The sequence below is a fragment of the Bacillus rossius genome (assembly GCF_032445375.1).
Source record: "Bacillus rossius redtenbacheri isolate Brsri chromosome 4 unlocalized genomic scaffold, Brsri_v3 Brsri_v3_scf4_1, whole genome shotgun sequence".
NCBI classification, from domain to species: Eukaryota; Metazoa; Arthropoda; class Insecta; order Phasmatodea; family Bacillidae; genus Bacillus; species Bacillus rossius.
In genome coordinates this window covers 8,656,782-8,684,688 of record NW_026962010.1, presented here as the reverse complement: position 1 = coordinate 8,684,688, position 27,907 = coordinate 8,656,782, and the positions used below count along the sequence as shown (strand labels likewise).

At 39.7% G+C, this 27,907-nt stretch overlaps 1 protein-coding gene across 3 annotated transcripts in view; it reads left to right on the top strand.

Moving 5' to 3' along the window:
- The first annotated feature begins 1,381 nt into the window (after positions 1-1,381).
- Positions 1,382-27,907, top strand: part of LOC134541739 (ubiquitin-protein ligase E3B) — a 50,458-nt gene continuing 23,932 nt past the window's right edge. Inside the window, exons 1-13 of one of the 3 annotated variants that reach the window (XM_063385390.1) lie at positions 1,382-1,398; positions 1,863-2,029; positions 2,182-2,322; positions 2,408-2,735; positions 4,216-4,404; positions 5,528-5,719; positions 11,138-11,415; positions 12,393-12,541; positions 17,533-17,704; positions 18,730-18,848; positions 20,802-20,974; positions 22,210-22,355; positions 25,379-25,515. In XM_063385390.1, the coding sequence (XP_063241460.1) occupies positions 1,872-2,029; positions 2,182-2,322; positions 2,408-2,735; positions 4,216-4,404; positions 5,528-5,719; positions 11,138-11,415; positions 12,393-12,541; positions 17,533-17,704; positions 18,730-18,848; positions 20,802-20,974; positions 22,210-22,355; positions 25,379-25,515 (2,182 nt within the window). In that variant the 5' untranslated portion in view covers positions 1,382-1,398; positions 1,863-1,871. Of the gene's footprint in view, positions 1,399-1,511; positions 2,030-2,181; positions 2,323-2,407; positions 2,736-4,215; positions 4,405-5,527; positions 5,720-11,137; positions 11,416-12,392; positions 12,542-17,532; positions 17,705-18,729; positions 18,849-20,801; positions 20,975-22,209; positions 22,356-25,378; positions 25,516-27,907 lie in introns of those variants that run through there. The other 2 variants (XM_063385388.1, XM_063385391.1) reach the window with 2 other exon arrangements.

Here is a 27,907-nt window from a genome sequence, read left to right as displayed (position 1 = left end):
GATGCAAATTTCAGAGTCCGAATCGAGGAGCTAAGGAGGAAGACATCGCCAGACCATGCTGCTGACTCCAACAATCTGACCATTTGCTGGGCAACTCCCGGGCCCAGGAGCCCCAGCATCACCCAAACATCATAACCAACACCCCACTCGAGGCTCGAACCCAGGTACCTCCCACCAACGCGACCACGGAGGAACCACAGACGCTCGGGATACGTAGACTATTGCATCATGGGGGGCAGCTAGAACCATGCACGATGACAACACATGGCCACCGGCACTTAATGGCGCCACATCACCTCCACCACCACCCGACTCTACTGCCACAGCAGTCACCGAGGAGATGAGTTTACGTGCCCTCACAGACGCCAAGATGCCGCCACAGCTTGGCTCAACTGCCACAGCCGACACCGAGGCCGTGCCCTAATGCTCCACAACAGGTGCCACAAAGCCACTATCAGAGACCTACCCGTCACTACAGTGGCCAAGGTGGCACGCAGACCCATATAGGCTCCACGATGCCACCCATCCGGACAAAACATAGCTTGAACCTTCCCCAGCAACCAGTAATCTCCCCTGGGTTTCGAACCCGAGACAGTGGGTGACGACACACTGATCTTCCCAAATTGTAGTTGAATTAAACTTTGCTGCATAGAAAGAAACTACAGCGACTAACCTGATAACATTAACACTTTGTTAATTTGAGTTTGAAGGTTGGCAGTATGGTAGCCCCAACTTCTATTATGTTCGGAAACAAATGAGCTCAATAAGGTTCTCTCTATTAGGAAGATCTAAGATGCACAATTTTTTTTCTAACCTAACTAAAACTAAGCGTATTTTGGAGGGGTCCGGGTTAGGGAGGGACCTAGGTGCATCTCAGGCCGAAGCCTATACGCCTAGTCATGCTGGGATTAGCCATGCAAGGAGAGGGTCGCATGCATCATGTGCTAGGAGGGGATTGGCCAGCCATGGCAGCGATTGGCGCTATGACTAACTCCCCTCACTCTTAAATCTAGACTATAACTAGAGATAGGGTGGGCCCAGGTAAAACCTGCATAGACACAGGGAAAACCTTGGGCACATTCATGCGGGATGCAAATTGGCATGCATTACGTGTAGGAATTTACAGGAGACAGAGGATGGTCTGGATGAAGTGTTGGACAGAGTAGAAAAGAGTCTAACATGCGGGGGTTGGGTACTTGGACTCGTGGTCCTCTTTGCTAATTGTCCAGTACTGGATTTAGTGACCAGGGACGCAAGCGCTCCTGGTGGTGAGTGGTTGCACTGACCACTCACTCCGCCGCCAGTCAGCATAAGATGCACATCAAGTTCTGTCATTCCCGAATACACCCGAACAATTCACCTTCGGCCAACTTCGGGATTGGTTTTATTTTTGCGCAGGTATATGGTCGTTGGTCCCTCCCTAACCCGGAACCCTCCAAAATACACTTAGTTTTAGTTAGGTTAGGAAAAAAAAAAATATAATCAGAACTTTATGTGCATCTTAGGCTTCCCTCTCTATTAACGTTGAGTTGTAACTCTTATCCTTCATATACTCCTTGTATTATTTTAGGGAATTTGTTTAATCTCTTCTTTATCGGTGTTTTTGTTGGTACTATTTGTATGTTTATGGAAACGTCAGGTGTGTGTGTTTGTGTGGGTGATGTTTATATATGTTCGCTCAAATGTAAAAATAAATATTAAAAGTTTTAGTTAATATAAATTCTTGTCTTAGCACCCAGGGTTTTGATTTGGCTTTTCCTTTAATAGCTAAAAAATTGTTTTAATATAAAAAAACTGTTGAATTTAAATACTTTCTTTGATACATAATAAAATAAAACATTGATACTAAATGCTCGGTACAGGAGTCGAAGATGTTCAAAGCCGAATCATCGAAAGACAATTTTTTAGAACAGACCAAAGCTGCCCGTGAAGAAAGAGCTCAAGAAAAGCGAAGATTAACAGCTGCTATTACCATTCAAGCACATGTGAAGGGTTGGTTGGCAAGAAAAACCTACACACAGGAAGTGCTGTAAGTTATGTTGAAAATTGCTTAAGTTTCAACATGATATATCTTTTTGCTCCATCTGCTTTTGTATGGGGTATTTTATTCATGTACTCGAACATATGAAGCTATATATTTGGGAGTAATTTAAGATTGTATTTTTATGTGGCTTCTTACAGAAAAGAATTTGATGAAGTATTTCCAGAGAATGAAGGGAAATCGGAACTCCAGACAGCATCCCACGTGTACCAAATCGTCAGAAGATTTCTGCTGGTGTGGCGTAAGCATAGGGACAGAGAGAGATTTGAGAAACTCTGCAGGTTGGTAATATTATCAGTTGTGTTCTCTCATTTGTATTCTCGAGTCTTTTCGTTTTTTGGAGATTGGAGTGTGTGTGTGTCGCAGGTACCTGGTTCTTTCCTTGGAGTCAGACTCGGTGAAGAAGAGCTACGTGGGAGTGATGTTGAACAAGAAGCACTCGTTGGCGTGGATCGCACACATGAAGGACATCTTGATGAAGTGCTGCGAGTACCTGGCAGAACTGAAGCCGAAGCTGCCCTCGGACATGCGAGCCATGTCGTTGCATCTCCACACGCTCGTGGCGTTCACTTCCACCGGCACATGGAGGATCATGCTAGACAAGCATGTGGACGCGCTGAAGCCGGCCATGAACCAGCTGTGCTCGAACATCGTGGGACATCTCGTCACGAAGGGTTTCTATGTCACTCTCAAAGTAAGGAATTCTATAACATACTTGTATGTATAGTTTAAGAGATTTAGTGTTCCGGAAAAGTACTTATTTTTGTACAAATTTTCCAATAATTTAAAAAAAAAATTCCTTTTTTGAAACACAAATATATATATATATATATTTTATCAAATTTTTATATAAAAAAAAAGGACCTAAGTAAACATACATTTAGTCTTTAGTTACTACCTAATTGCTCTCATAACATTCGAGAGTTGGGTAGGACCCATTTTACCCTAGCTACCAACTAATAGGAACAAAATAAATATTGTTTAAACAGTACCTACTGATCTGTAGAAAATAAATTATTGTGTAAAGTATGTCAACCCTTTCTAAAATCTATGTTGGTAAAATCAAAAGAGAAAATTTTCTGGAAAAATAAGTGGTTATATTTTTCCAGAACCTTTCGAGCTTTAAAATTTTCCACTCTCGTCTCTAAATCTGGCTGGAAAAGATTTAATATAATTCTAATTATGTTAAAAGTTTTGTATCACATATCAAGTTTATACTTAGATCCTAATAACATTATACTGAATACACTGATCCTGTGATTCTTAATACTTCCTATTTTTAGTTTAGTTCATTGAAAGATCCTGGATATTTCAACAATTTGTGATATATTAAAATTTAATTATGATTGTAAGTTGAATTTAAAAGAAAAATTTCACAAGACCTGACATAATTTTATAGTATTGTGATATTTTTGTTTGGCTAAGATCTTTTGACGTACTAAATTAAAACAGCCAGCATAATGCATCACAGGATCATGTCATCAGTATGTGATACAGAACAATTACCCTATTATCGTATTTGGTAGAATTTTCGGTAGCTCTTATGTTCTAAGTAAACTTAAGTTTTGAATTTGAATGTAGATGTAAATTCAATTCAGTCAAAAAAGTGGTAATTTGACTTACATAATCAAAGTGTTGTGATGAAAATATAAATTTGAAATCCTATGCATTGAACACATTATTTACTAAGGAAATTTGGTTATGTAAATTTTTAGCTGTTTGTGTGACTTATCCCAATAGTTGAGAGTTATATATGCATGTAAACAATATATGTGGGTGCTTCCTGTGGTCTTCCAGAGAAATGTGTGTCCAGACATAAAAATGAATATCGTTACTCTATTGTTCCATTTCATCACGGATATATATCGTTCTTTTTTTTTTAACACATCATTGTGTGTTTTTTTGAACGACTACCTACATGTTTTGCTGAAACTGTGATTTAGTTCACAGTAAGAAACTGTAGTCGCTCTTTTAAAGTTTGTACATGAGCCTTGAGTTGACCCATCAGCATATGTCTGTGAAGTACTAATTATTTTAACATATTTCTTAGGAATTTTGAATGTGGTGTACCTACGGTCATGAGTAGGATTTTGGATGCGCCCGACTTCAAAAAGTTTGAGAACCACTGCACGTCCTGACCCGAACGTTGCGCCGGGGTTTTCCCCTCTTCGCAGGGTGTGCTGGTGAAGGGCCTGGGCCAGGCGAAGATAGTCCTGAAGCACGCGTCTCTGCTGGCGCTGATGACGCTCGCCTTGCGGCCGCTGCTGCTGGCTGGCTTCACGGAGATCCTGATGACCATGTTCGTCATCCACGTCCTCAGTGTCCCGGCGCTGGTCCTGCACTTGCAGAATGTCGTGCCTGAAGTGAGTGGCCTCATCACTGCTTGGTGAACATGTGGTATAACTAGAGACCTGAAAAATTCGCGGGTTCATTTCGTGTTATGCTAAAATGCAAATAATTACACCTCAGTGCGGCTTCTGCCATCGGTTCACTGTTAATCTGGAGGACTGAGGGCCTATTAGAGAACTTCACTAAATAGAAGTGTCGAATCACAGGCCGCCCAGTCGAGACGACTCACAAGTCAGCAGCCAATGTACAGGTGGCATTTGCCCGAGTGTGTAGAGGATATTGGAGTCTATCCTGGAGGTCATTGAACCCGTGAAATTTTCCAGTCTCTAGGTATAACGTATCCAGGTTCAGCCCTTGATCCCGTTGGCATGATACTGTATACATTGATACTTTGGTACATACTTGATGCTTCCTTTTTTAATTGGCACGTCGAAATGTCCTGGACATATCAAAAACTTGCGATATAACGATTATTTATGATTGTAAGTTCAATATGAATGAACAATTTTCCACAATACCTGACATTTTTTGTTTGAGTTGTGTAATCAAACAAATGGAAAAGAAAATAATGTTGCAAATTGCAGTTTTAGGTGGTTTTATATATTTAGCATTATTTTAGTTTTTGATTTTGTTTGCATTCACTTTAATTTCTTGATTTCAACACCATTTTATTTTCATTTCTTTGTTTTAATGCTTCTAATAATTCCATCGTTCTTTATCTAAATTTATTAATTTATATATTTCATGCTATTAATATAATTTTTCATTTACTTATTGCTATTACACTGCTAGTGCGTCTTGCATTTAAACTTCATGTTTGCACAAATGCCTATATGTACATCTGGTGATGTTTTTTTTTCCACCGATACCGCTGAAATTTTTCTGTAAAATTTAATTTTTTGATCACACTGCAATATTTTGTAAATTTCTTGACACGGGAGAACAATGGTTATGTTCATTCCAGGTGAGGCCAGACCCAGTGAGATTGGACAGTGGGAAACGTGTTGGATGTGGCCGTAAGTCGTGGGTATTGTTCAGGGTACTCTCGGAATTACGCCAGTGCTCTGTGCTGCTCTCAGCCAAGGACTGTGATGTGAACGAGTGTAACGGCCTGGAGGTGAGCACGCTTGTGGGCAGTGCGTGCAGATGCTGGTGGGCCACGGCGTGCTGGAGAAGAGCCTGGACCTGCTGGGCTCGGAGCAGAACATGAGGATCGTGTTCAACAGCCTGGAGGGCAACTACGCCCTGTGCCTCGTGGGCAACCTGGTCCACCTGGCCGACATCCAGCGCGACGACGCGCTCCGAGAGCTGTACTACCCGGCCTTCACGGTGCGTCACCGTCTCCCTCTCTCACTCCCTCCCCTTCCCTTCTTCTTACCTTCCCTCCCTCTCGCTGCGTCACCGTCTCCCTCTCTCACTCCCTCCCCTTCCCTTCTTCTTACCTTCCCTCCCTCTCGCTGCGTCACCATCTCCCTCTCTCACTCCCTCCCCTTCCCTTCTTCTTACCTTCCCTCCCTCTCGCTGCGTCACCATCTCCCTCTCTCACTCCCTCCCCTTCCCTTCTTTTTACCTTCCCTCCCTCTCGCTGCATCACCGTCTCCCTCTCTCCCTCCCTCCCCTTCCCTTCTTCTTACCTTCCCTCCCTCTCGCTGCATCACCGTCTCCCTTCCTCACTCCCTCCCCTTCCCTTCTTCTTACCTTCCCTCCCTCTCGCTGCGTCACCGTCTCCCTCTCTCACTCCCTCCCCTTCCCTTCTTCTTACCTTCCCTCCCTCTCGCTGCATCACCGTCTCCCTCTTGCACTCCCTCCCCTTCCCTTCTTCTTACCTTCCCTCCCTCTCGCTGTGTCACCGTCTCCCTCTCTCACTCCCTCCCCTTCCCTTCTTCTTACCTTCCCTCCCTCTCGCTGCGTCACCGTCTCCCTCTCTCACTCCCTCCCCTTCCCTTCTTCTTACCTTCCCTCCCTCTCGCTGCATCACCGTCTCCCTCTCTCACTCCCTCCCCTTCCCTTCTTCTTACCTTCCCTCCCTCTCGCTGTGTCACCGTCTCCCTCCCTCCCCTGCCCTTCTTCTTACCTTCCCACCCTCTCGCTGCGTATATGTATCCCTCTCTCACTCCCTCTCTCACTCCCTCCCCTTCCCTTCTTCTTACCTTCCCTCCCTCTCGCTGCATCACCGTCTCCCTCTCTCACTCCCTCCCCTTCCCTTCTTCTTACCTTCCCTCCCTCTCGCTGCGTCACCGTCTCCCTCTCTCACTCCCTCCCCTTCCCTTCTTCTTACCTTCCCTCCCTCTCGCTGCGTCACCGTCTCCCTCTCTCACTCCCTCCCCTTCCCTTCTTCTTACCTTCCCTCCCTCTCGCTGCGTCACCGTCTCCCTCTCTCACTCCCTCCCCTTCCCTTCTTCTTACCTTCCCTCCCTCTCGCTGCGTCACCGTCTCCCTCTCTCACTCCCTCCCCTTCCCTTCTTCTTACCTTCCCTCCCTCTCGCTGCGTCACCGTCTCCCTCCCTCCCCTGCCCTTCTTCTTACCTTCCCACCCTCTCGCTGTGTATATGTATCCCTCTCTCACTCCCTCTCTCACTCCCTCCCCTTCCCTTCTTCTTACCTTCCCTCCCTCTTGCTGTGCCACTGTCTCCCTCTCTCTCACTCCCCTTCCCTTCGTCTTCCCTTCCCTCCCTCCCGCTGTGCCACAGTCTCTCTCACTCCCTCTCCTTCCCTCCTTACCTTCCCTCCCTCTCACTGTGACAAGGTCTCCCTCTATCTCTTCCTTTCTCTCTCTCTCTCACTCCCTCCCCTTCCTTTCTTCTTACCATCCCTCCCTCATGCTGTGCCACCGTCTCTCTTTCACACCCTCTCCTTCCTTTCTTCTTACCTTCCCTCCCTCTTGCTGTGCCACTGTCTCCCTCTCTCTCCCTCTCCTTCCCTTATTCTTACCTTCCCTCCCTCTCGCTGTGTCACCGTCTCCCTCTATATCTTCCTTTCTCTCTCTCTCACTCCATCTCCTTCCCTCCTTCTTACCTTCCCTCCCTCTCGCTGTGCCACTGTCTCTCTCTCTCACTCCCTCTCCTTCCCTTCTTCTTACCTTCCCTCCCTCTCATTGTGTCACTGTATTCCTCTCTCACTCCCTCCCCTTCCCTCTTCTTACCTTCCCTCCCTCTCACTGTGTCACTGTTTCTCTCTATCTCTTCCTTTCTCTCCCTCTCACTCCCTCCCCTTCCCTCTTCTTACCTTCCCTCCCTCTCACTGTGTCACTGTTTCTCTCTATATCTTCCTTTCTCTCTCTCTCACTCCATCTCCTTCCCTCCTTCTTACCTTCCCTCCCTCTCGCTGTGCCACTGTCTCTCTCTCTCACTCCCTCTCCTTCCCTTCTTCTTACCTTCCCTCCCTCTCATTGTGTCACTGTCTTCCTCTCTCACTCCCTCCCCTTCCCTCTTCTTACCTTCCCTCCCTCTCACTGTGTCACTGTTTCTCTCTATCTCTTCCTTTCTCTCTCTCTCACTCCCTCTCCTTCCCTCCTTCTTACCTTCCCTCCCTCTTACTGTGTCACTGTCTCTGTCTCGCTCCCTCTCCCTTTCTTCTTACCTTCCCTCCCTCTTAATTTCCTATCTCACTGTGTCACTGTCGCCCTTTATCTCTTCCTTTCTCTCTCTCACTCCCTCTCCTTCCCTTCTTCTTACCTTCCCTCTCTCTCACTGGGTCACTGTCTCCCTCTATCTCTTCCTTTCTCTCTCTATCACTCCTTCTCCTTCCCTTCTTCTTACCTTCCCTCCCTCTCACTGTGTCACTATCTCCCTCTATCTCTTCCTTTCTCTCTCTCTCTCACTCCCTCTCCTTCCCTTCTTCTTACCTTCCCTCCCTCTCACTGTGTCACTGTCTCCCTCTATCTCTTCCTTTCTTTCTCTCTTTCACTCCCATCCTTCCCTCTTCTTACCTTCCCTCCCTCTCACTGTGTCACATTCTCTCTCACTCACTCCCTCTCCTTCCCTTCTTCTTACCTTCCCTCCCTCTCACTGTATCACTGTCTCCCTTTATCTCTTCCACTCTCTCTCCTTCCCTTCTTCTTACCTTCCCTCCCTTTTAATTTCCCTCTCACGGTGTCACTGTCTCCCTTCATCTCTTCCACACTTTCTCTCTCACTCCCTCTCCTTCCCTTCTTACCTTACCTCCCTCTCCATTTCCCTCTCACTGTGCCACTCTCTCCCTCTATCTCTTCCACTCTCTCTCACTCCCTCTCCTTCCCTTCTTCTTACCTTACCTCCCTCTTAACTTCCGTCTCACTGTGCCACTCTCTCCCTCTATATCTTCCCCTCTTCCTCTCTCTGCTCCATCTCCCTCTCCTACCTCACTCCCTCTCTCTCTTACCCTCTCTCTATCTCTCTATCTCTACCCCCTCTCTCCTACACATGCCCTCTTTGTCATTGTTTCTCTCTTTTTTCTTTGTCCTTTCGCTCTCCCACTCTACTAACTCTCGCTGTCTTTTCATTCCTCCAGTTCTCACCCCCTTGCCCCTCATGCATGCGCACATGCGCACAAATCATGTTTGTGCCATTCTCCGCTTTGTTGAACCCTACATTTGGGGTAGATAAATCTTCTTGTCACTATAATGCTGTGGAATGGTGAAACAGGGGATGCATATTCAAAATGTCCTGGGTTCGAATCCTGGTCTAGCCATCTTGATGTCAGTTTCTTCACGGTATTCAGATTTCACTTGTCAAATGCTGGGGTATTACTTTACAGTATGCCACAGTCCATTTCTTCTCAAACATCACCCCATAATATTGAGGGAATGATAATAAAACCGACTACCTCAGGTTTCCTGCTATATAAAACTATTTATGATACTTAAATGAGTAGATAACTATTCATTTCATTAGATATAATATGTCACCAGACACTATTCGTATTTATCGTAACTTAAATGTATTTTCAAAATAAGTGCATGTGTTTTTGTGACTTAACTGTCATCTATGGAGATAAGGAAATGATGAATGAATGGAAGAACTAGTTATAGTATAAGCCACTGAAAAGCATTATAATAGATCTTTAAATGGCACTTGAGTATTATAGTTGTTATATATAGTTCAAAATGGCTAAGCTACATTTTGTTTTTCCTAGCTTTATTGGATTAGTAAGTTACTTAAACAAAATTTTGATTTTGTTCATGAATGTACTTAAGGCTCAATCTCACATGCTGAATTGGTTATTTTCTTTTCTTTTCTCTGCTATTAATTTAAGGGATATTCCTTTAAATTTATTATGTTAGTTCTCTTTCTTTATGTTTCACCTCAATTTTATGAACAGATTTTTTTCATAAATATTATTTAATAGTGGTTCAATTTCACATAAATGTACATAAGTAGTGAGTACATATATAATTAAGCTTGAAAGTTATGATTAATATATATGTGATGAGAAAATTTGTGATCCAACCACAAATGCAAGAGGGCTATCAGAATTAATTTACAGGGATTCTCTTAATTAAGAGTAATGACAGGAAAACTCCGCATGTGGACCAGAACCTTAATAGTGACTAATGCAAAGTTAAATATTCTTAATACGGATTGTCCAGTTGAATCCCTGAACCTTTTAATACTATCACATCTCTAGTATTTGAAAGATTTGAAATTCGAGGAACAATATTCTACGAAAAATATCAGAACAAATTTATTAAATACAGAAATTCGCTGACTACTTTAAAGTTTACTAGGTTTAGTTGCGTTTTTCATTGTACCTATCCTATTACTATTTTCCAAAATATTATAATTTTAATGGTAACGTTGTAAATATACATAATTACTAATTACAGTATGTATTGATTATTTAAATTTAGTTTGTGAAACAAACATTTAAAGGGGTGCAAAGTTTTGACAACATAGTTAATTTATTTTATGTCTTGTGCATTAATATATTTTAGACCCATGAGACCTAAATTCAGATACGAGGGGTAGATTTGAGATACTTTGCGATTTTAATTCGAGATTCTGATTGGAGAATATTGTGATTCGTCCTATCACTAATGTTTTTAGCTTCAATAATATTTTTCAATTTTTAAACTTAAAAAAAAATAACATAATTATAATTACAAATATATATTTTTGATTCAACTGATAATCACAAAGACATGATGTAACGCCTGTGGAATTAAACTAGTTTTAGGTACAAATTACCTGTCATAAGTGTATTCGTTCAGCTTTTTGGTGTTATGAGAATAAGTGATTATGTAGTTGTGTGAAATCTACTATAATATTGCCGGGGCGACTGAAATGCTGCCCCTTGGAAGGGCAGCCCATCAGGATTTTTCTGGCAATGGTTTGTTTGTACAGCGACTGGAAGGGCAGCCCATCCAATTTCTGAAAACATGTTTCTTTAAGTGTTTAAATAATCCTGAAAACTGGCCCCTTGGAAGGGCAGTCCATCAGGATTTTTCTGACAGTAGTGTTTTATGAAAGGTTGTCTGAATTGTTGCCCCTTGGATGGGCAGCCCTTCAGGATTTTCCTGACACTGGTTAGTTTGTAAAGTGACCTAACCTAACCTAACCTAACCTAACCTAACCTAACCTAAACTAACCTATCCTATCCTATCCTAACCTAAACTAACCAGTGTCAGAAAAATCCTGAGGGGCTGCCCTTCCAAGGGGCAACAATTCAGATCCCCCATATTGCCTTTAAATGTACCTAGTTTGCAAATGTTGTGGAGGAACCTTGAACGGTGACGGATAACGGCCGCAAGTGCGTGGCGACGCTGCGCAGACGGTGATCTCGAGGCTGCTGGAGAGCATCCAGAACTACGTGGTGTCGAAGCGGTCCAAGACGACCTTCTGGAACCCGGTGCTGGGGTGGTTCGCCCAGAGCGTGGACTACAGCGTGTACGAGGCCATGCCCCACGTGAAGGAGCAGCTGTTCCTGTTGTGGAGCGACAGCATGGTGGAGGGGCTGGTGTCCCGGCCGCTGGCCCGGCTCGCGGAGGCCAACCACGACGTGGAGAGCCCGGGCTTCTCCGCGGGCACCAGCGGCAACATCCTGCGCAGGTCCCTGTCCCCCCCCCCCCCTTCCCCCTGTACGCTCTGGTCCAGATGACGTGGCACTATCTATCGGCAGAGTAACTTCATACTTACAATAATCTTACATTTTTTATGTCTCGAATTTCAAAGTTTTATTTTTGACTTAAAAAAAAAAGTGTGACTTTATCTTGAACAGTGCGTACCAATAGCAGCTCTGGTTCCAGCAAGGCTCTTCTATTATTTGTGCATAAAGGATATTTCTCTCCAGTTGATAACATTTTTTTCTACATTTTTTTAAAATTCATATTATAGTAGTGGATATGCTAGATTGAAAAATTATTCGAGTTGTTCAGGATGTTATGTTATTTAAAAAATTTTATTTCTAACTTTAAATAATTGTAATTCTATCGGAATTTTTTTATTACTTTTTAGTCATCTGGTGGATTATTGATGACGAAATGTCTTCAATTTTTACTAGTTGACGTATGTATTTCATTACGAATGAAGTAATGGATCTGAAAGTACAGACTTTTGTACAGATGGATTCGGAGTTATGAGTTTAGTTTTAAGTAGGGATGGACATGTCGATTCTTTGGTACTTCAATCCCACTGATTATACATGGAATCAGAACCGTCGATTCACAAGTTGTTAGGAGGGATCGTACCATTTAAAGAATCGTGACTCATGGGAAATCATGTACATCTTTTTCCTCCAAATAGCAACACCAAGTAAGCCGCGGAATAATTTGTGTCTTAAAGATCAGGGAAACTTGTTGATTCATATCTGGAGAAGCTGCAAACATCAGGGAATTATGGAATCTAAAGTTAGTAGCAACCCTGTTAGATTCAGATAAAAAGGTAGATGTAAAGTTGTTTTTTTCATTATTTGAATTCAATATTTAGACTTGAGAATATTGGGATCAAAGACCCATTATTGCTTAGTGTAGAAGGTATGATGTACCAGTCAGTCTAGCTCACCGTGGTTTGTAATGTGTAATGTTCAGAGCGCTGGAGCATCGCTCGAACCGAACCAGCGCCAGCAAGCACCAGCGCAAGCTGGGCAGCCCCGAGTGCACGAAGGTGGCGCTGCTGTGCTCCCTCTACCAGGTGGCGCTCGGCACCATGACTCAGCTGAGGCTGGACATCCTCACAGGTAGCGTCACTTAGAGGCGGTGAAGCCGTCACACTCCGGACCTCCCAGCTAGCTCAAACATTCCGTCTTCAGTGGACGTCCGTGAACACTTGCAGACATTAGTTAAGCTCTGGAGGGAAAAAAATAATGTTCTAAAATACGGTATTAGTGTCAATGATTGGTTACCGGAATAACGTTTCTCGGACACCAATTTATATTAACTTATTTTATTAATATTTCACTAATATTTATGAGTCGTCATGGCCGCCATTTTCAGACCGCAAGAACAGATACATGTTAAAATTTACAGGCAAGTCGCACAACCTCTTCACTGACTCCACTTCAGGTTCCTCCTTGTATTTTCAAGGGTTGATTATTAAAATATATATTTCGCAAGTAAATCTCGTGTTTGCCCACAAACTCACGGTACAAAGCCAAAGGACTCGTGTCTCTGAACAATGGACAACATTTACTGGATCCTTGTTTGTGGGCTGATACAGACAACTGTGGTCACAAAATTCTAGGTGCAAGTTCCAAAGCATGAGGTTGATCATACATGGTAGTGCCTAGAGGCTTATTTACCTTAAAGTGAGCAAATTGTCAGTACATTTAAAAAACCACTAAACAATGTAAATTATATCATAAAACATATGACAAACACAAGAATACTTATAAAAAAGAATAAAAAGCTATTATTTGAATTATATTGAATAAACTAACCACAGTACTGCACATGATCAGACAACATACCAAATTGTTAACTAAATTGTGTAGCAAGTGAGTCCGGGTCATTAACATTACCCCTCCAACTTTATAATTAAATAGATTCAGAATTTAATTGAAAAGTTAATTTACTTAATTATATGAAAAATTGTTTCAACTTCACTTAAAAAAAAAATATACTGTACCTCTAAATTATAGCCCAGCTTCTGAACTAGCTGAAGGTAGGGACGTTCATTTAAGTACCCTTTGGGTCGTTGTTCAACCTTGGCTAACCGCAAGATACAAAACTCACATACAAAATGTACTCTTATTAAATAAAAAAAAAGGCAAAAAAAATTCTGTACCAAGCCACATCGCAGCTTGTCACAGGGACAAAATTTGTCGCTGCTCCCACCATTACTAGCAACCCAGTCGTCTAGTTACGAAAAAAAAAAGAATTACATCCTGATGGACCAACAGACCAGCCTGGGCCTGTACTGCACATCTGGGGCCTAGCTTCTAGTCAGAAATGTCCGAAAATGGAAAAAAAAAACAAGAGTTTAGCTTAGCAGCGTCACAGCCCCGGCACCCAGACGTGAAATTGTATGCCCTATCCTTTAATTTATTTTTGTGAGCGGCCAAACACTCGAACAACGACTGACGAGATGATGTAACTGCCTAGAGGCAGCCGCGTGTCCTCACAGACCAATCATAGCACAGCTATTACATGCAAGGACACAATACTACACCAATTATAGTATAGTTACATCTAGCCGTTTATGTAAAAAGGAAAACATACAAATGACAAAAGTCCTATCTGATTGGCTGCAACAATAACCTGATATGTTTACAGCTTCCCGTATGAGCAACACCTGCAGTTTTTCCCATCATAAGAATTTTTAGAGAAAGCACCGGAACATCTCGGCGAATGGTGAACTGTCTGGAAAATGGGCAGCACCTTGACCCGCTCCTTTCATCCTTGCTTTTACCAAAACAATACCAAATGTTCTGGAAATGTTAAAAACACTCAAGGAAATACACACTTAAATGTAGTTATAAAAATAACATTTAAATGAAATAAAATAATGAAAATTACGTTTATGATAACCAAGCAAGCAGCGTGAAAACCAGTCAAATTGTATTTAAGTGGCTTTTCTAAATAAAATAATTAAATTTTACAAAAAAATATTAATGACTAAAGTACTAAAACAAAACTAGGTCTGCATGACAAACTTTATAATAAACTGCCTTAGTGAAAAATATTATGTCATAAGAATACTCTGTGAAATTGGAGAGGGTAGTAGCATGCAATGGTACAACTCACACGCTGTATACTATGGTATGAACAATGATCTGGTCAGGCATTGTACAGTCTTTAATGATATCATTTTTAGTGTTTTTGATAATGCAGGGCTTCTGCAGACAAGAAAGTTCTGGGAATTGAAACTTTTTCTTCAAAGCCTTGAAAACACAAGGAAATTAACACTATTTTAGTTACAGAACAGTAACAATAAATTTTTATGCCGAGCAGTATCTTAAAGTCTTAAAACTGAATGTATTTTAATCACAAATTTGTTTATTTGACTTTTTCTAACATAAATTAAACTAAAGTGATGCAAACATTACAAAAAACTGTATTAATTTGAAGCACAGTTAAATATCCATAGTATTTAGGCTGATCATAAACATTAATGTAGCAATTAAAAATTTGATCACACAACCATGTTAGTTCCCTCCCTCCACTTCAAAATTGCAGTGTTACCGTATTTACTCGCATATAGGTCGCGGCAATTTTACCAGATTTGATGGGGAAAAAATGAAGTGCGACCCATATGTGAAGAAAAAATTTTTAAAAATTTTTGAGGAATTTTTTTTGCAATATTTTGCTTTAAAATGCGAAAAAGAAGTTTCTATAGGTATAGGCAAATTTATTTACAATGTACACATACAGAGAAACCCTATATTTACGTTACCGTTATTTACTTTTTCCCGTTATTTGCACTATATTCTTCAGGTTCCGTTTAGTTCCCATTTAGTCCAATACAATACTTTCACGCAAATTACGACTCAAAAATAGAATCCATCCCGCTATTTACGTCACGTAACAACCATAAACAACCAGAAAATACCGTGGGTACTTTAAGAGTAGATAAGATTAGCTAGTAGGCCTAAAAACATTGTGAGAAACGTAACGTTTATAGGCGGCAATGAACATTTTAAATCACAAAATATACATATTTTATAACATGAAAAGTTGCTTTTATTTCTAAACTTGTAATAATTTAAGCCTAGGCGTGTAAAAGTCTGAGTAATTATAGCAGGAGACAATCTAAAATGCACGAGGGAAAAACGTAAACTCACGAATGTATGAACGTGGCTGATTGTTAATTTCTGATACTGTATTTATGTCACAACTTAGCCGAAATACTGGTACGAGACAAACTTCACAATATAAAATAAGCGGAGTCTTGGTAACTGTTTTATACGTATTTTATAATTTCAGAAGTATTGTACAGTTGACGCATATTTTTTAAACTAACAATTTATTTCTGGGGATCGTAATTAATTAATTATTGGTATCAAGACATCAAGATGGACGTAAACTTGAACATGTCACGGCAGCGAGAAAACTGGTGCGTATACCAATAAACTGGTATTAGAACTGGACAAAACTGGTACACGGGAGGTGGAGCTTATATATTTTTTTTCCGCTAAGCTCGCATCTATTGGCTGGCTGCTGATGCAAGGTCACGAGTCTGGGCGGAGCGTTGAGTGAGTTATACTGCGCATGCGCAGCTCAGTGAACAATGAGAGCCAGCAGGTGCGCCGTAACAGCAGCTGATCGAGTACAATGACCTTTCTCCGCGCACGGTGCAGGGCGTACGGCGCGGTAATGAATTACCGGTGCGACCTTTATGAGGGGAATCTTAAATACCAAATTCAAGACCTCAAATTATGGGTGCGACCTATCTGCGATGGCGACCTATGTGCGAGTAAATACGGTGGTTACATAGTATTGATAGAATTTATGTTGATGAGATATGTATATTTTGCAAAAAAACATTTTGTAGTCAATTTTGCATGTTGTGTTTGTTATTTGAAATGTGTTTTTGTAATAATGAGTATTGTAATGTATCTGCTATTTTGCCAGGTGGACAGATGAGACAGGGAAAATCAGGAATTTTGGCTGCAGTGAGTTTGCAGGAGTACTTGAGGGTTCTTTAAATTATTCATGCACTGGGGAATTTCGATTTAACACAATTTCTTGGATATACATCATTGCAGTTTTTCAATGTTTGTCATGGAAAAAAAATTCAGGAATGCAAATCAAGAAATAAAAATGAATACCCACAGAGAATGAGCCTAAATCAGCTGATGTCAAACAGATGAACCCAATGATGAACCTAAACAGGTATTATGGACAACACTACGACGACAGCACAGTTAAATTCAAATGTTTTTGCCAGTGCTGTTGTCCTAGTATTGTCCATAATACCTGTTTAGGTTGATCATTGGGTTGTTCTGTTTGACATCAGCTTGTTCTCTGTGGGTTTGTGTTTTCATTTTTATTCTTGGAATTGTTTGACGTGAAAACGTCTAATAAATCGATGAATTCCGGCTGCACGCACAAAAAAGTGTCCCGTTATGCACATTGTTCCGTTACGCTGTGTCCCGTTACGCTCATTGTTCCGTTACGCTCATTGTTCCGTTACGCTGAGTCCCGTTATGCTCATTGTTCCGTTACGCTGTCGGCGAGTGCAGTAATAATAGGTTATGTTACAATTGACTAAAAAATTATGATGATTCATATAATTGATGATAGATATTTGATTACAACTTATTTATATGAAAACTTGTTCATAATTATATTTAAACTTTATAGCTAAACGCCAGTTTTTAAAAATAATTACAATTCATCTACACGTGAACTGTTACGTCGACAGTTTATAAAGTGAAGTGAAAAGTTAATGTGGTGTTCATTGCTTATTACAACAACAATTTCGGCAATAAAGGTTAATTATTCTTGCATTTTAAAAATCTGATTACTAGTATAATTTCAAGTATTAATTCTTTTATTATTAAAATAAAAATAATTCAATTTTATTCATAAAAGTGTGCAATCATTACATCAATTTTTATGTTATGACGTTGTCACGTTAAACTATCGTCCGTAAACCGACTTTACAGACGACCCCCTTTCTTCAATATCAAACAGTGCACAACTGCAATGGGCGTATGTCCAAGAAACTGTGTGCACCTGGCAGAAGGCAGCGGAGTGCGGTGAGCCAAGTGTCAGCGGTGTGGTGCAGGGCTGTGCTACCAGGATCGGCTGCTCTACAACCTGTGGCAGTTCCTCTGCAGCCTGGGGCCCAACTGCGGCCTCAGGTCCTTCCTGGACCTGCTGGCCGTCAACACCAAGTGCTCTGCCCCCGAGTTCCAGATGCTCATGCTGTTCTGCGACTGCATGACCCACTACGTCACGTGAGTGCCGAGCGTGTGTTCAACCATCTCTCGACGTTTTTCTCATGGAGAATTGCTTTGGATTGCAGGGACGTCGGAACGTTTTCATGAGTGGGAGGGCGAAAAGATGTATCACACTTACCTCAGTCCTAGAGTAGGGGGTCCGGAGGCCCTCCCCCGGAAAATTTTGGAATTTTAGATGCAAAATTGTGCTATTCAATGAGTTTCCGAAGCAAAATATTAAATATACCATTCCAAGAATTTGATGACATAGTATCTGACAGTAGATGAATTACATTTTAAATAAAATACCATCTAGGAATTTGCAATCATTTTACAGTATATTGACAATCATAAATTTGATTTTCTAATCAATGTGATCACCAATGCAATGTTAGTAACTACTGGTTGAGAAAAATACTACTAGGACCAAACATTTATTCTGGGAAAAGGGGGGGGGAAATGCTACTCTCGCTCCCCCCATGCATAACAGCACGGGGGCGACTCGCCCCTGCTGCCCCCCCTGTCCCGACGTCCCTGATGTATTGAGTGTATAATGTCACAATTTTCTGAAAAAAGGTTCGAACTCTGAATTAAAATTAATACTCAAATTACTACCATTGATGCTTCAGTTGAGTATGATGCTACATCATGTATGGCAAGATATTAAATGGATAGTTTTTTATATAAAAGGAACCAAGCAACTTAGGCATAAAATGAAAAAAAAAAAAAAACAGGTTGTAAGGTTATGGTTGTTGTATTAAATCTAGCTAGACGGTGGTTGGGGCAACGCATTGCAGACGATGCACAGGGTACAAGTAGCTGTGTTATATTTATTAGAACAAATGTTATTGGTGTAGGTAACTCAAAAAAATTGTTAAATGTTGCTTGGTGGCATTTTACATAAAAGCCTTCCAAATAGTCTTGTCATTTCTTGCATACACATTCAAGTCTTTTAAACCATAAAATTGAATTGCAAAGCTACTTATTCTTTACTAATTTTGCAGTAATTATTTGGTTAAATGATGTTTCTTTTTTTTAAATAGGATTTTAGATGACATAGAGATGTATGAACAGCAGGAACCATTTCGACTAGCAGACTTTGTTAATATGTCATACTTTCTCAACTATTTCCTGTACAGAGGAATTACAACAAATTTGCTCAGTAAGTACTATTGTGGTTTGTATAGTAGGTAATTACTGTGTGTGTTAATAATAATAACTAGGTATATATCCTAACAGAACAATTTTTTGTTGCCTACTTATTAAATAGAACAATAGTGTATGCTGTACATTTGTAAATCCTGGGCTTAAATTTCATTAGTTTGAGACACAAAATAAATTTATCTCTTTCCTAAGTTTTAAATCACCATTCCTTGTTCTCGTGTGATTCACATATAATAATATCTTATTTTTAAACTTATATAAGGGAACTTAATATTGGATTTTATTCTGCCAAAAAATTAAATACAAGATAATACTTTTTAACAGTTAAATACGTATTATTTTATTGGAAAATGGATAAATGTAATGTTTCTTCTGATAATAAATAAAAAGCAGAGTAGCCAATTACTTGCTAGAATTTTGTTTGAATATATTTAATTTCTGTAATAATTAATCAGCCAATGCATTTTAACACTACACCACCATGCCGCTGACTTAAAAATTAAAGAAAAAATATTGGTCAAATAGTATCTTGTCAGATTAAAACTTTAACTGACAATTGTGGCAAAGTTACAAGTTATTGCTATGTATTCAAACCCTACAAAGCTTCCAAATAAATTAAAAACCCTAAACTTGTCCCAATGTTTAAAACAAAACAGTTTTTTTTTTTTTGTAAATATACCTACTTTCATATGAAACTCCCATTTAATCCAATGATAATGAAGGAGGCACCTACTACTAGCATCATTAGTTAGCAAGCCGCCATGAGCTTCACTAAGTTGATGGAGAATGAAGGTAAGTTGCCAGACCTATCTATATGACCGTGCTCCAGACTAAGGAAATACTTACCTGATAAGTGGGAAAATCCAGAGATCCAGAACTGAGTCCATTCCGATCAAGAACTTCACTCTTCCTTTCCCCCTTCCTTCTTATCCTCTTATTTCCAGCATTTACTCTGGTGGTGTCAGAACTTCGAACCATTACTTATTGCTTATTACTTATTGCTTATGCTTAAGTGCATTTTGTGATGTGTTTCCTTGTCCATGAGTTGTCTCTCTTAGCCAGTCAGTCACAGGGAAAGATGTGCAACACCTTCTCCAAACTGTCAGCCACTAATTAAACGTCCTCTCCCTACGGAAAAAACGATGGGCCACTGCAGCTGTTTACGAGGACAGTGTAAGCTTTACTATTCGCGACTTGAATGAAAACGAACTGAGTGAGGTGGCTTGAGTGCTAAAACATTTTACCCTCAATCAGCAGTACCTGGGTTTGAATTCTAATGCAGCCATCCTGATTTCACTTTTCCATGCTTTATCCTAGACTATTCTTTCCCCAATTTACTGATGTGTGGTGTTAAACATCTCTGTCTCTAACGTTAAAAACTTTGGTAAGATTTTTTGTTGTTGAGTGTTTGTTGGTGCTTGCTTGTATGGTTAATTTATAATTTGTGGCTTATATTGTGGTTGGAATTTGTTGGCCACTGGATACAAATTTTTATTTGTTTCAGAAACAGTTAAGATATAATAATTTTTGTTTATTTTCTGAATTGTTATGCTTTGTGTTCATAATATAGTTTCAGAATACTAACTTTTGATTTAAAAACATTGATCTTGGTCTAAAACTAAATTGATTATAAGGATTTTTGTATGCATATGTTAAACTTTTTGAAAAGCAATAAAAAAAAGTTTGTAGGTAACCAGCTCAGTAGATGCGGAATATCTGCCTGGCAAAAGATGAAATCATTCTTACACAATGTTTTTTTTTATAAAGTGTTTGTAGTTTAATAACTTATTTACAGAAACTACAGACATTGACTACTATTTTTTTTTTCCTTGTTTAAGAGTAAATTCAACTGTCGCCATGGTTTTGGATATCCTGCAGTTTACCTGATTGTTTTGCCACTACTATAAAGAACTGTATGTGGTACTAATGTCAAGTGTGTTAACTGTTCCAGACGTAAAGAGCTTGAATACAAACCCCTTGTTCCAATCCGCGCACACACTGCATATGGTGCTGTACAGGAGAGACTGTCGCCGTAGCTACACACCAGACAATCACTGGCTCATTAAAGACATACGGGTCAGCACATTCATCAATGATCTAGAGAAAGGGAAGAAGACACCTCAGGTAACTTGTTCAATAGATTGGTTCTGAACCAAATAACAAACTGATTCATTTTGCTTTCAATGATTGTGGATGACAAATATTAGTTTCTATGAATAGTTGAATACCTTTTTGTATTTTTGGTCTATTTTCTTAGCTGTTTATGTTTTTTTTACTTGTGCACAGTAGCTCTAAACCATCTCATTTGCATAAAACACAGTATCGTCAGTTACGTACATAAAAATGAAGTTTGAAACTTCTTTCAACTAAAAGTGTTTTTTACGCTGAGCATTTCATTATGGCTTGATCTTTTTGCTAGAGCTTTAAAAAGAGTGCCATGTGGCCATAGAGATGTATGTAAAATTGGCATATTTAACAAATTTGTCATATATATAGTACATATATTTTTTAATTTTACCAAAAGACCTTACTTTGGAACTTTGGCATCAGTATTGGTGTCCTGATGCGACTATAAATTATGTCACTTGAAGGAGCTTATGTGAAGGAATCTGTGATTTTATAGCAGCAGAACCATTTCAGTATTACCTAACAAATGTGTGTAATAAAAGCTTATAAAATTCTAATTTATGTATTTTGGGGCTAATAATTGGGATAGATGTTTGTAAATAGAAGTTACCATCAAAAAATAAATTACCAAATGCAAAATGATGGGGTATGTTCCCTTTAAGTATATTTTGTGACTACCAGTAGTGTTAATACATACATAAATCGATTGATGAGCTGAAAGTCAGCCTTCGCCAAACTTTACTTGCTTCCCATGCAGTATTTCAATATGTGTGGTATATGTCGCATGTAAACAGTGTCAAGTGTAAACAGGACCCAAGTAATGTAATAAAAAATATAATATTAAATAAAAATTACATGCAAAAGCATCAAAAGAACCCAATTTATAACGAAATAAGTGTACTTCAATAGAATCGAATTTCAATGATTAAATGCTTGAATTGTAACAAATTTTATCAAAGGAAAGAACTGAAATCTGTGTAAATGTTACCTAATTGAACATATTAATGAGAAATAACCGAAATAATCTTAAACGATACAAATGTAGGTAAATGAAATACATCCACATATATACCTAAATGTGTCGGAAACCTAATACAACAAACAAAAACACTTGACACAATCCAAATGAAATGATTTGTACCCAGATGTAATTAAACAAATGAAATGAAGCAAAACTACATGAAAGTGCCGGCAGTAAAGTACCGAGACGCGTTGCGTGTTCGTCCGTGCAGATTCTCCTGCAGAAGATGCCGTTCATCATCCCGCACGAGGAGCGGGTGAGGCTGTTCCGACGCCTGGTGGCCAAGGAGAAGACAGTCCTGGGGCTCACGGAGTCGGCCTGCGTGTCCCTGCAGTCGACGCTCATCATGGTGCACAGGTACCGCTTACCGCTGCAAGGTCTCTGCTAAGTAGAGGCAACATTTCATGCTTCTATTTTCAGTCAAATTTCGTTTTTAAAACAGGGGATTTCTGTGTTATTGCTTTTATTTCTTTATAAAAAAAACTCTTTTAACTTACTCCACCAAAGTAGATGCTGCATTTTTTCAGTAAAATAATTTTTAATAAATTGTTCTAAAACAGATACATTCAGAACAATGAAATTTAAATTAGCGACAATTTGTGGTATAAAATTGATTTAATAAAATACGCACAATAAAACAAAATTATTACATTTTTTTTTCTGATCTGTGCACTTTGGTACAATATAGTGACATTCCTTGAATTTCAAACATTAAGATTTTTTTATTTGAATTAAGTTTTGGTTAAACGCTGCTTAATTCTATAATATAACTTGCAATTTGGTGCTATGCAGTGTTTGACATGCTTTTTGGTGTAATTTCGGTTTTATCGCAATTCACCATATAATCTGATCTCTACTATACAGTAGAATTTGCTATACAGTAGGTGGTCTTCTTCCCGGTACAGTCTGTAGTCTAGCACCGATTTAGCTGCTCGCGTTCAGATTTTTGAGGGATTTGGGTGTTTGAAATCCCATGAAAAATGGAAGCAGTGGCATGAAAATCGTTCGGTATTTTGCTTGCAAATAAAGATTATTTGTACACTACACTTAAGCCCACTACATTATAAATATTTGAAATAAGAATTTAATAATTTGAAATTTGCAGTAGTCGTGGTTTAGAATGACCCTGGTAACACTGTGTTCTTTGAATGAATCATGCAGTGGGTAATTTTGATTTAATACAATTTCTCGGACATAACCCATTGAAGTTTTGCATTGTTTGTCACAGGAAAAAAAGGCATGAATGCAAAATAAGAAATAAAAATGAAAACGTAAACGCACACAGAATTCTTGTGCTCTCTCATATTTAAGTTTGATTGTGATCGCCTTTGCTGTCGTCATTGTATTGTCCATAATACCTATTTAGGGTAGGTTTATCTGTTCATCATCAGCTGATTTAGAATTGTTCTCGGTGGGTTTATGTTTTCATTTCTATTTCTTATTTTGCATTCATTTAATTTTTTTGTCAATGACAAACAGGACAAAACTGCAGTGGCATATGTCCAAGACATTGTATTAAACCCGTTTACACTTCTCATGCCACCGCCCACCTCAAAGCACGTCCACGAGCGACAATCTTTTTGAACTATCTACCTCTATGATGGTATAACAGTGATTATAAATAAAAATGTTTGTAAAGTGTAAAGAGAAATGTTGAACATGTTAAACTTCACAGATGTGATGAGTGTTAGAGTATTTTTTTTTTTTTTTTTTAACTTTTGTATATTTAAGGAATTTTAGAAAGCAAATGTTTTAAGCAGGAAATGCACCATTCGTGAAACTTTACGCAGAAAATAAATACATTGTCCGTATGGAAAAAATGTTGGGACTTAAAAAGTATTAAGTTATAAGCAGTGTCGCGTTACTGATGAGGCGTAATGTACCACTAGTGTGGAATGCACCTTTACTTGACAGTTCGAAAGGGTTGCTGCCTGTGGTTGAGCTGGCCCTATGACAACTGTCTTGCCAGAGGTGGAGGGAACGGTCTGATGATTTCGGGCAGATATCCCCAGCGGGGGATGCCCTGTAATTGTCCTTCGAGGGATCCCTGTGAGCTGACTGGAGCAGGCTTTGAGGGGCGGCTTTCCCTGGTATGGGGAGTCAGAGTGGGGGTGGGCTTGATGGGTGTCGGAAAGAAGACTACCAGCTGCAGAGTCGTGGCTACACTCCTCATTCGTTCAGCCGCGGCTCGGGCTCTGTCTCGGTCTTTAGCGTGGACCCAGGGGGCCTTGTCGGGTAGTCCCCTTCCACTGGAACAGGTCTCGGTTTCGTGGTCGGGGTTTGGGGGACGAACAAGTCGGTAGGGTGTGGAGAGGCTTCTTTTCCCCGCCTCGGTAGGAGAAGGGCGTATGCTGATATACTCACTCTGCTGGCTGAAGTGGATGGGGTTGCTGGGTGCTGGTCCTCCCCTGGAGCTGGAGCCAGCCCAGTAGGATGTCGTGACGAAGGGTTCCCCGAGAACGTCCCTTTTCCCCGAATCGACAGACTCTGGTTCGGCAAATGGCATTTACTGTCACTTGCTCATTAAATCTCTAGATAGTCTCCGATACACACTGGTCTGGTATTGTTTGTTGTCACGCACTACAGACTCTGTCCGTACTGCCTATACAGAGGCAAACCTAACTAGCGTCCTGGACTCTAACTCAGCATCGTTCTTGTCCTCTGGACTTGTCACACTTCTGCCGGAGAAGTGTTTGCCACGGCTGGTAGACGTGCGTTCCGGACGAGTCGATGCTTTCTTACGTAGCACGGTGAGTTTGCGCTGGGTCACTGTTCGATGCGGTGAGCAAGGCTTGGCTGCCACGGTGCCTCTAGGGCACCAACTGCCTGAGCTCAATATTTTTTTTTTCTCGCGAGCCCTCTCATCCTGCTGTGCCAGTGTGAGCCCCTTCACAAATCTGTGGGCCCTCTGGCATGCATTTTAGTAGCTAGGTTCGGTTGGAGTACGGATGCTTTTCAGGGCAAGCCCTATACACTCTAGGTCGGGGGTTTTTATTGTAAAAAGTTTGCATGCATCACGGCTGTAGCAGGGTTGTCTGGTGCCATGGCTGCAATTGTGGCCATGGGCACACCTCAAAGTAGGAAGTGTCAGATTGGGGATAGGTGAGGGGTAGCGGCAGATCGGGGAGGGTCGGCCAGCTTCGCCGGTCCTTGGAGTGGTTGCCCCGTCAACAGGTGATGCAACTGTGGTCGGCGGCACCGTCTGTGGTGGCCCGCACACGTGTTTAGGAAGGGAGGGGCTGACGGCTTTGGAAATACAGATGTACGCAGCATGTCGCACATCAGTAGTTACATTATAACAGGGTTCTACTATAATTCTTTTTCTTCCATGGTTTATTAAGAAACGTTTATTACCACTTCTTTTTTTTCCCTTCTTTTAGATCTCGAATAGTTGAAGATGGCTATAGACAACTAGCTTTATTACCTTCGCAAGCTCTCAAAGGTGTGATTCGAGTTAGATTTATCAATGAGCAAGGATTGGATGAAGCTGGTATTGATCAAGATGGTGTTTTCAAAGGTAGAGTACTACCATATTGAGTCACTGTTCTGTTTCTAACTTTAAATTGTAGCATTATGTTTTAAATGGTATAAAACTATAAGCGTAATTTTTTCTTGAAATTTGGTTCTGTAAATGTTTAATGAATATTATTGTTTATTTTACTATGTAATCTTACCAGTCAAAATCTTAAATTTTTATACACCAATCCCTTACTTAGCACGACTAATGGGTTCTTAAAAAATGTTTGTGTTATCCGAAATCGGGTATTCTGAAGCATTAGTCTCCATAAATAGCAAGGCTAATTTACTTAATATGTTCCAAAATGTGTAGGAATCTATTCTTTATGTAATATAAATGTGTAGAATAACAATCAATGATAAATATGTCACACCATTTATCTCTATAATTATACCATTGAATACATTGTATGACAAATACAACACCGCGTAATGGGAGAAAGGTGGTTATGTACTTATCGTCAGTCATCCGACTGGCTTGCCCGCCCGGGCATAACCTTCAACTAACATGGCATACCTTTTCACAAACTTTCCTTTTCTGGCAGTGAAACCTATATTACTGTCTGGATATTTACATTTTAATTTTTTAAAAATATAAGTGCTTATTCACTTATCACCGTTTGGTTCACACAAATCCTGTCACGCCCATGATTTTTTTTTTTTCATTGCACCTTTCATACAACAACCTTTTCCATGTGAATCATCTGTTCGTTTCTGTTCCGGTATCTAATATAAAATATATTCCCACTAGTACAACCAATAGCATCAGACTTATATAAACATTTGTTAGAGTCCTTATTTCGTATGATTGTGCGCACAGTTGATTTGCTTAAAACTAAAGTGCAACCAACATAAGTGTGGCCTGCATGACATTCTGCATGTCATAATACTTGAACACGATGCATTACGCTCTCACTTGGAAGCCATGATTCCAAGTGCAGGTGCTTGCGCACGTACAGTTACCGGCAGACGAATGGGCAGACGTTGATTTGTGTTTGTGCGTGCAAGTTCTCGGCCACTGACTAAACTGAAGTTCATCATGACCCAGTCCGGTACATCTGTGGTTTACCTAGTAGAAATAGACTTAGACTTTGTGGTGCCATGCCCCACTTTTTTTTTGCCTTTGGCAATTTTAAGATAACAGAAATTTACAAACGGCTATTCAAGACTGAGGCAGTAAAATTAGCATTGTGCTAAATGAATTGGCGCAATCTAAAGACGTGCTAAGTGAGGGATTGATGTATTTTAAATTTATTGGTGCTCAGATTGCTGAAGTGTGTTTTAATGTACTTTATTTTCAAGTTTCGGATAATGGGTGACAGTCTGTGTTGTGCTATGAAGTTATTTTAAAGACAATGTTCCTGGTAACTTGATTTGTTAATGTTTATTTTAGTAATAGAGCCTTATAAAAATGAGTAAACTCCTTTTACCTTACATAAACTTATTATTCTTCTCTGCATCCACCATTTTAATTAATTATGGGTACATATTTTTTTGGAAGAAACATATTGATGTTGAGATTATGAAAGATTTTTGTATGCAATACCAAGAGGTGGAAAAACAGAACATTAACTTCTGATAAGTGATTGTGATTCAGTTAGTCAAACAAACAGTTTTAATTATGAATTATAAGGTAGTCTAGTTCATTCCTGTTCTTGAGCAGGAAAGCAAGGATTTTAATAAAAGAAAACCTAATTCTGTGCTACTAGACTTCCATTTAAATGACTTTAAGGACTTTTGACATGAATGCATATTATAAATAGAGGTACCATTTTAAAAAAAAAGTATTTTAACAATAATAGTAAGTAGTTTGAAACATAATAAAATATTAACTGGGCTTAATAAATTTGAGTTGTGTGTATATTTATGTAGGGTAAATGTTTACGCATGCACCATTATAAACATTTTAGTATATTTACAGGTCACTATGAGTACTAGGCAAGTTTTACAAACATTCGATTCCGGGTTACTCATCTTACAGAGCAGATAGTAGACATGCACATTAATAAAAGACAAGAATTTATGGTTTGATTCTTAGTCCAATTTTGTTTTTAAAACAGAGGATCACTGTATTGTGGTTTTTTTTTTAAAAAAAAATGTTTTCATATACATACTCTGCCAAAATAGTGTTAAAATTTATATACTACATTTTTTACGATAAAATAATTTGTAAGAAATTGGTCTAAAACCAAAACATTCAGAGCAATAATAATAAATTAACGAGTTTAAGTGATTTAATAAGAGGTCCACAATTAAAAAATTAATTTTTATATCCATGCACTTTGGTACAACATTTTGTCCAGTAACTACATTTCTTGAATTTTAAACATAATTTTTTTTTTTAATTTGAATTAAGTGTTGGTTAAATGCTACTATTTCCATGATATAACTTG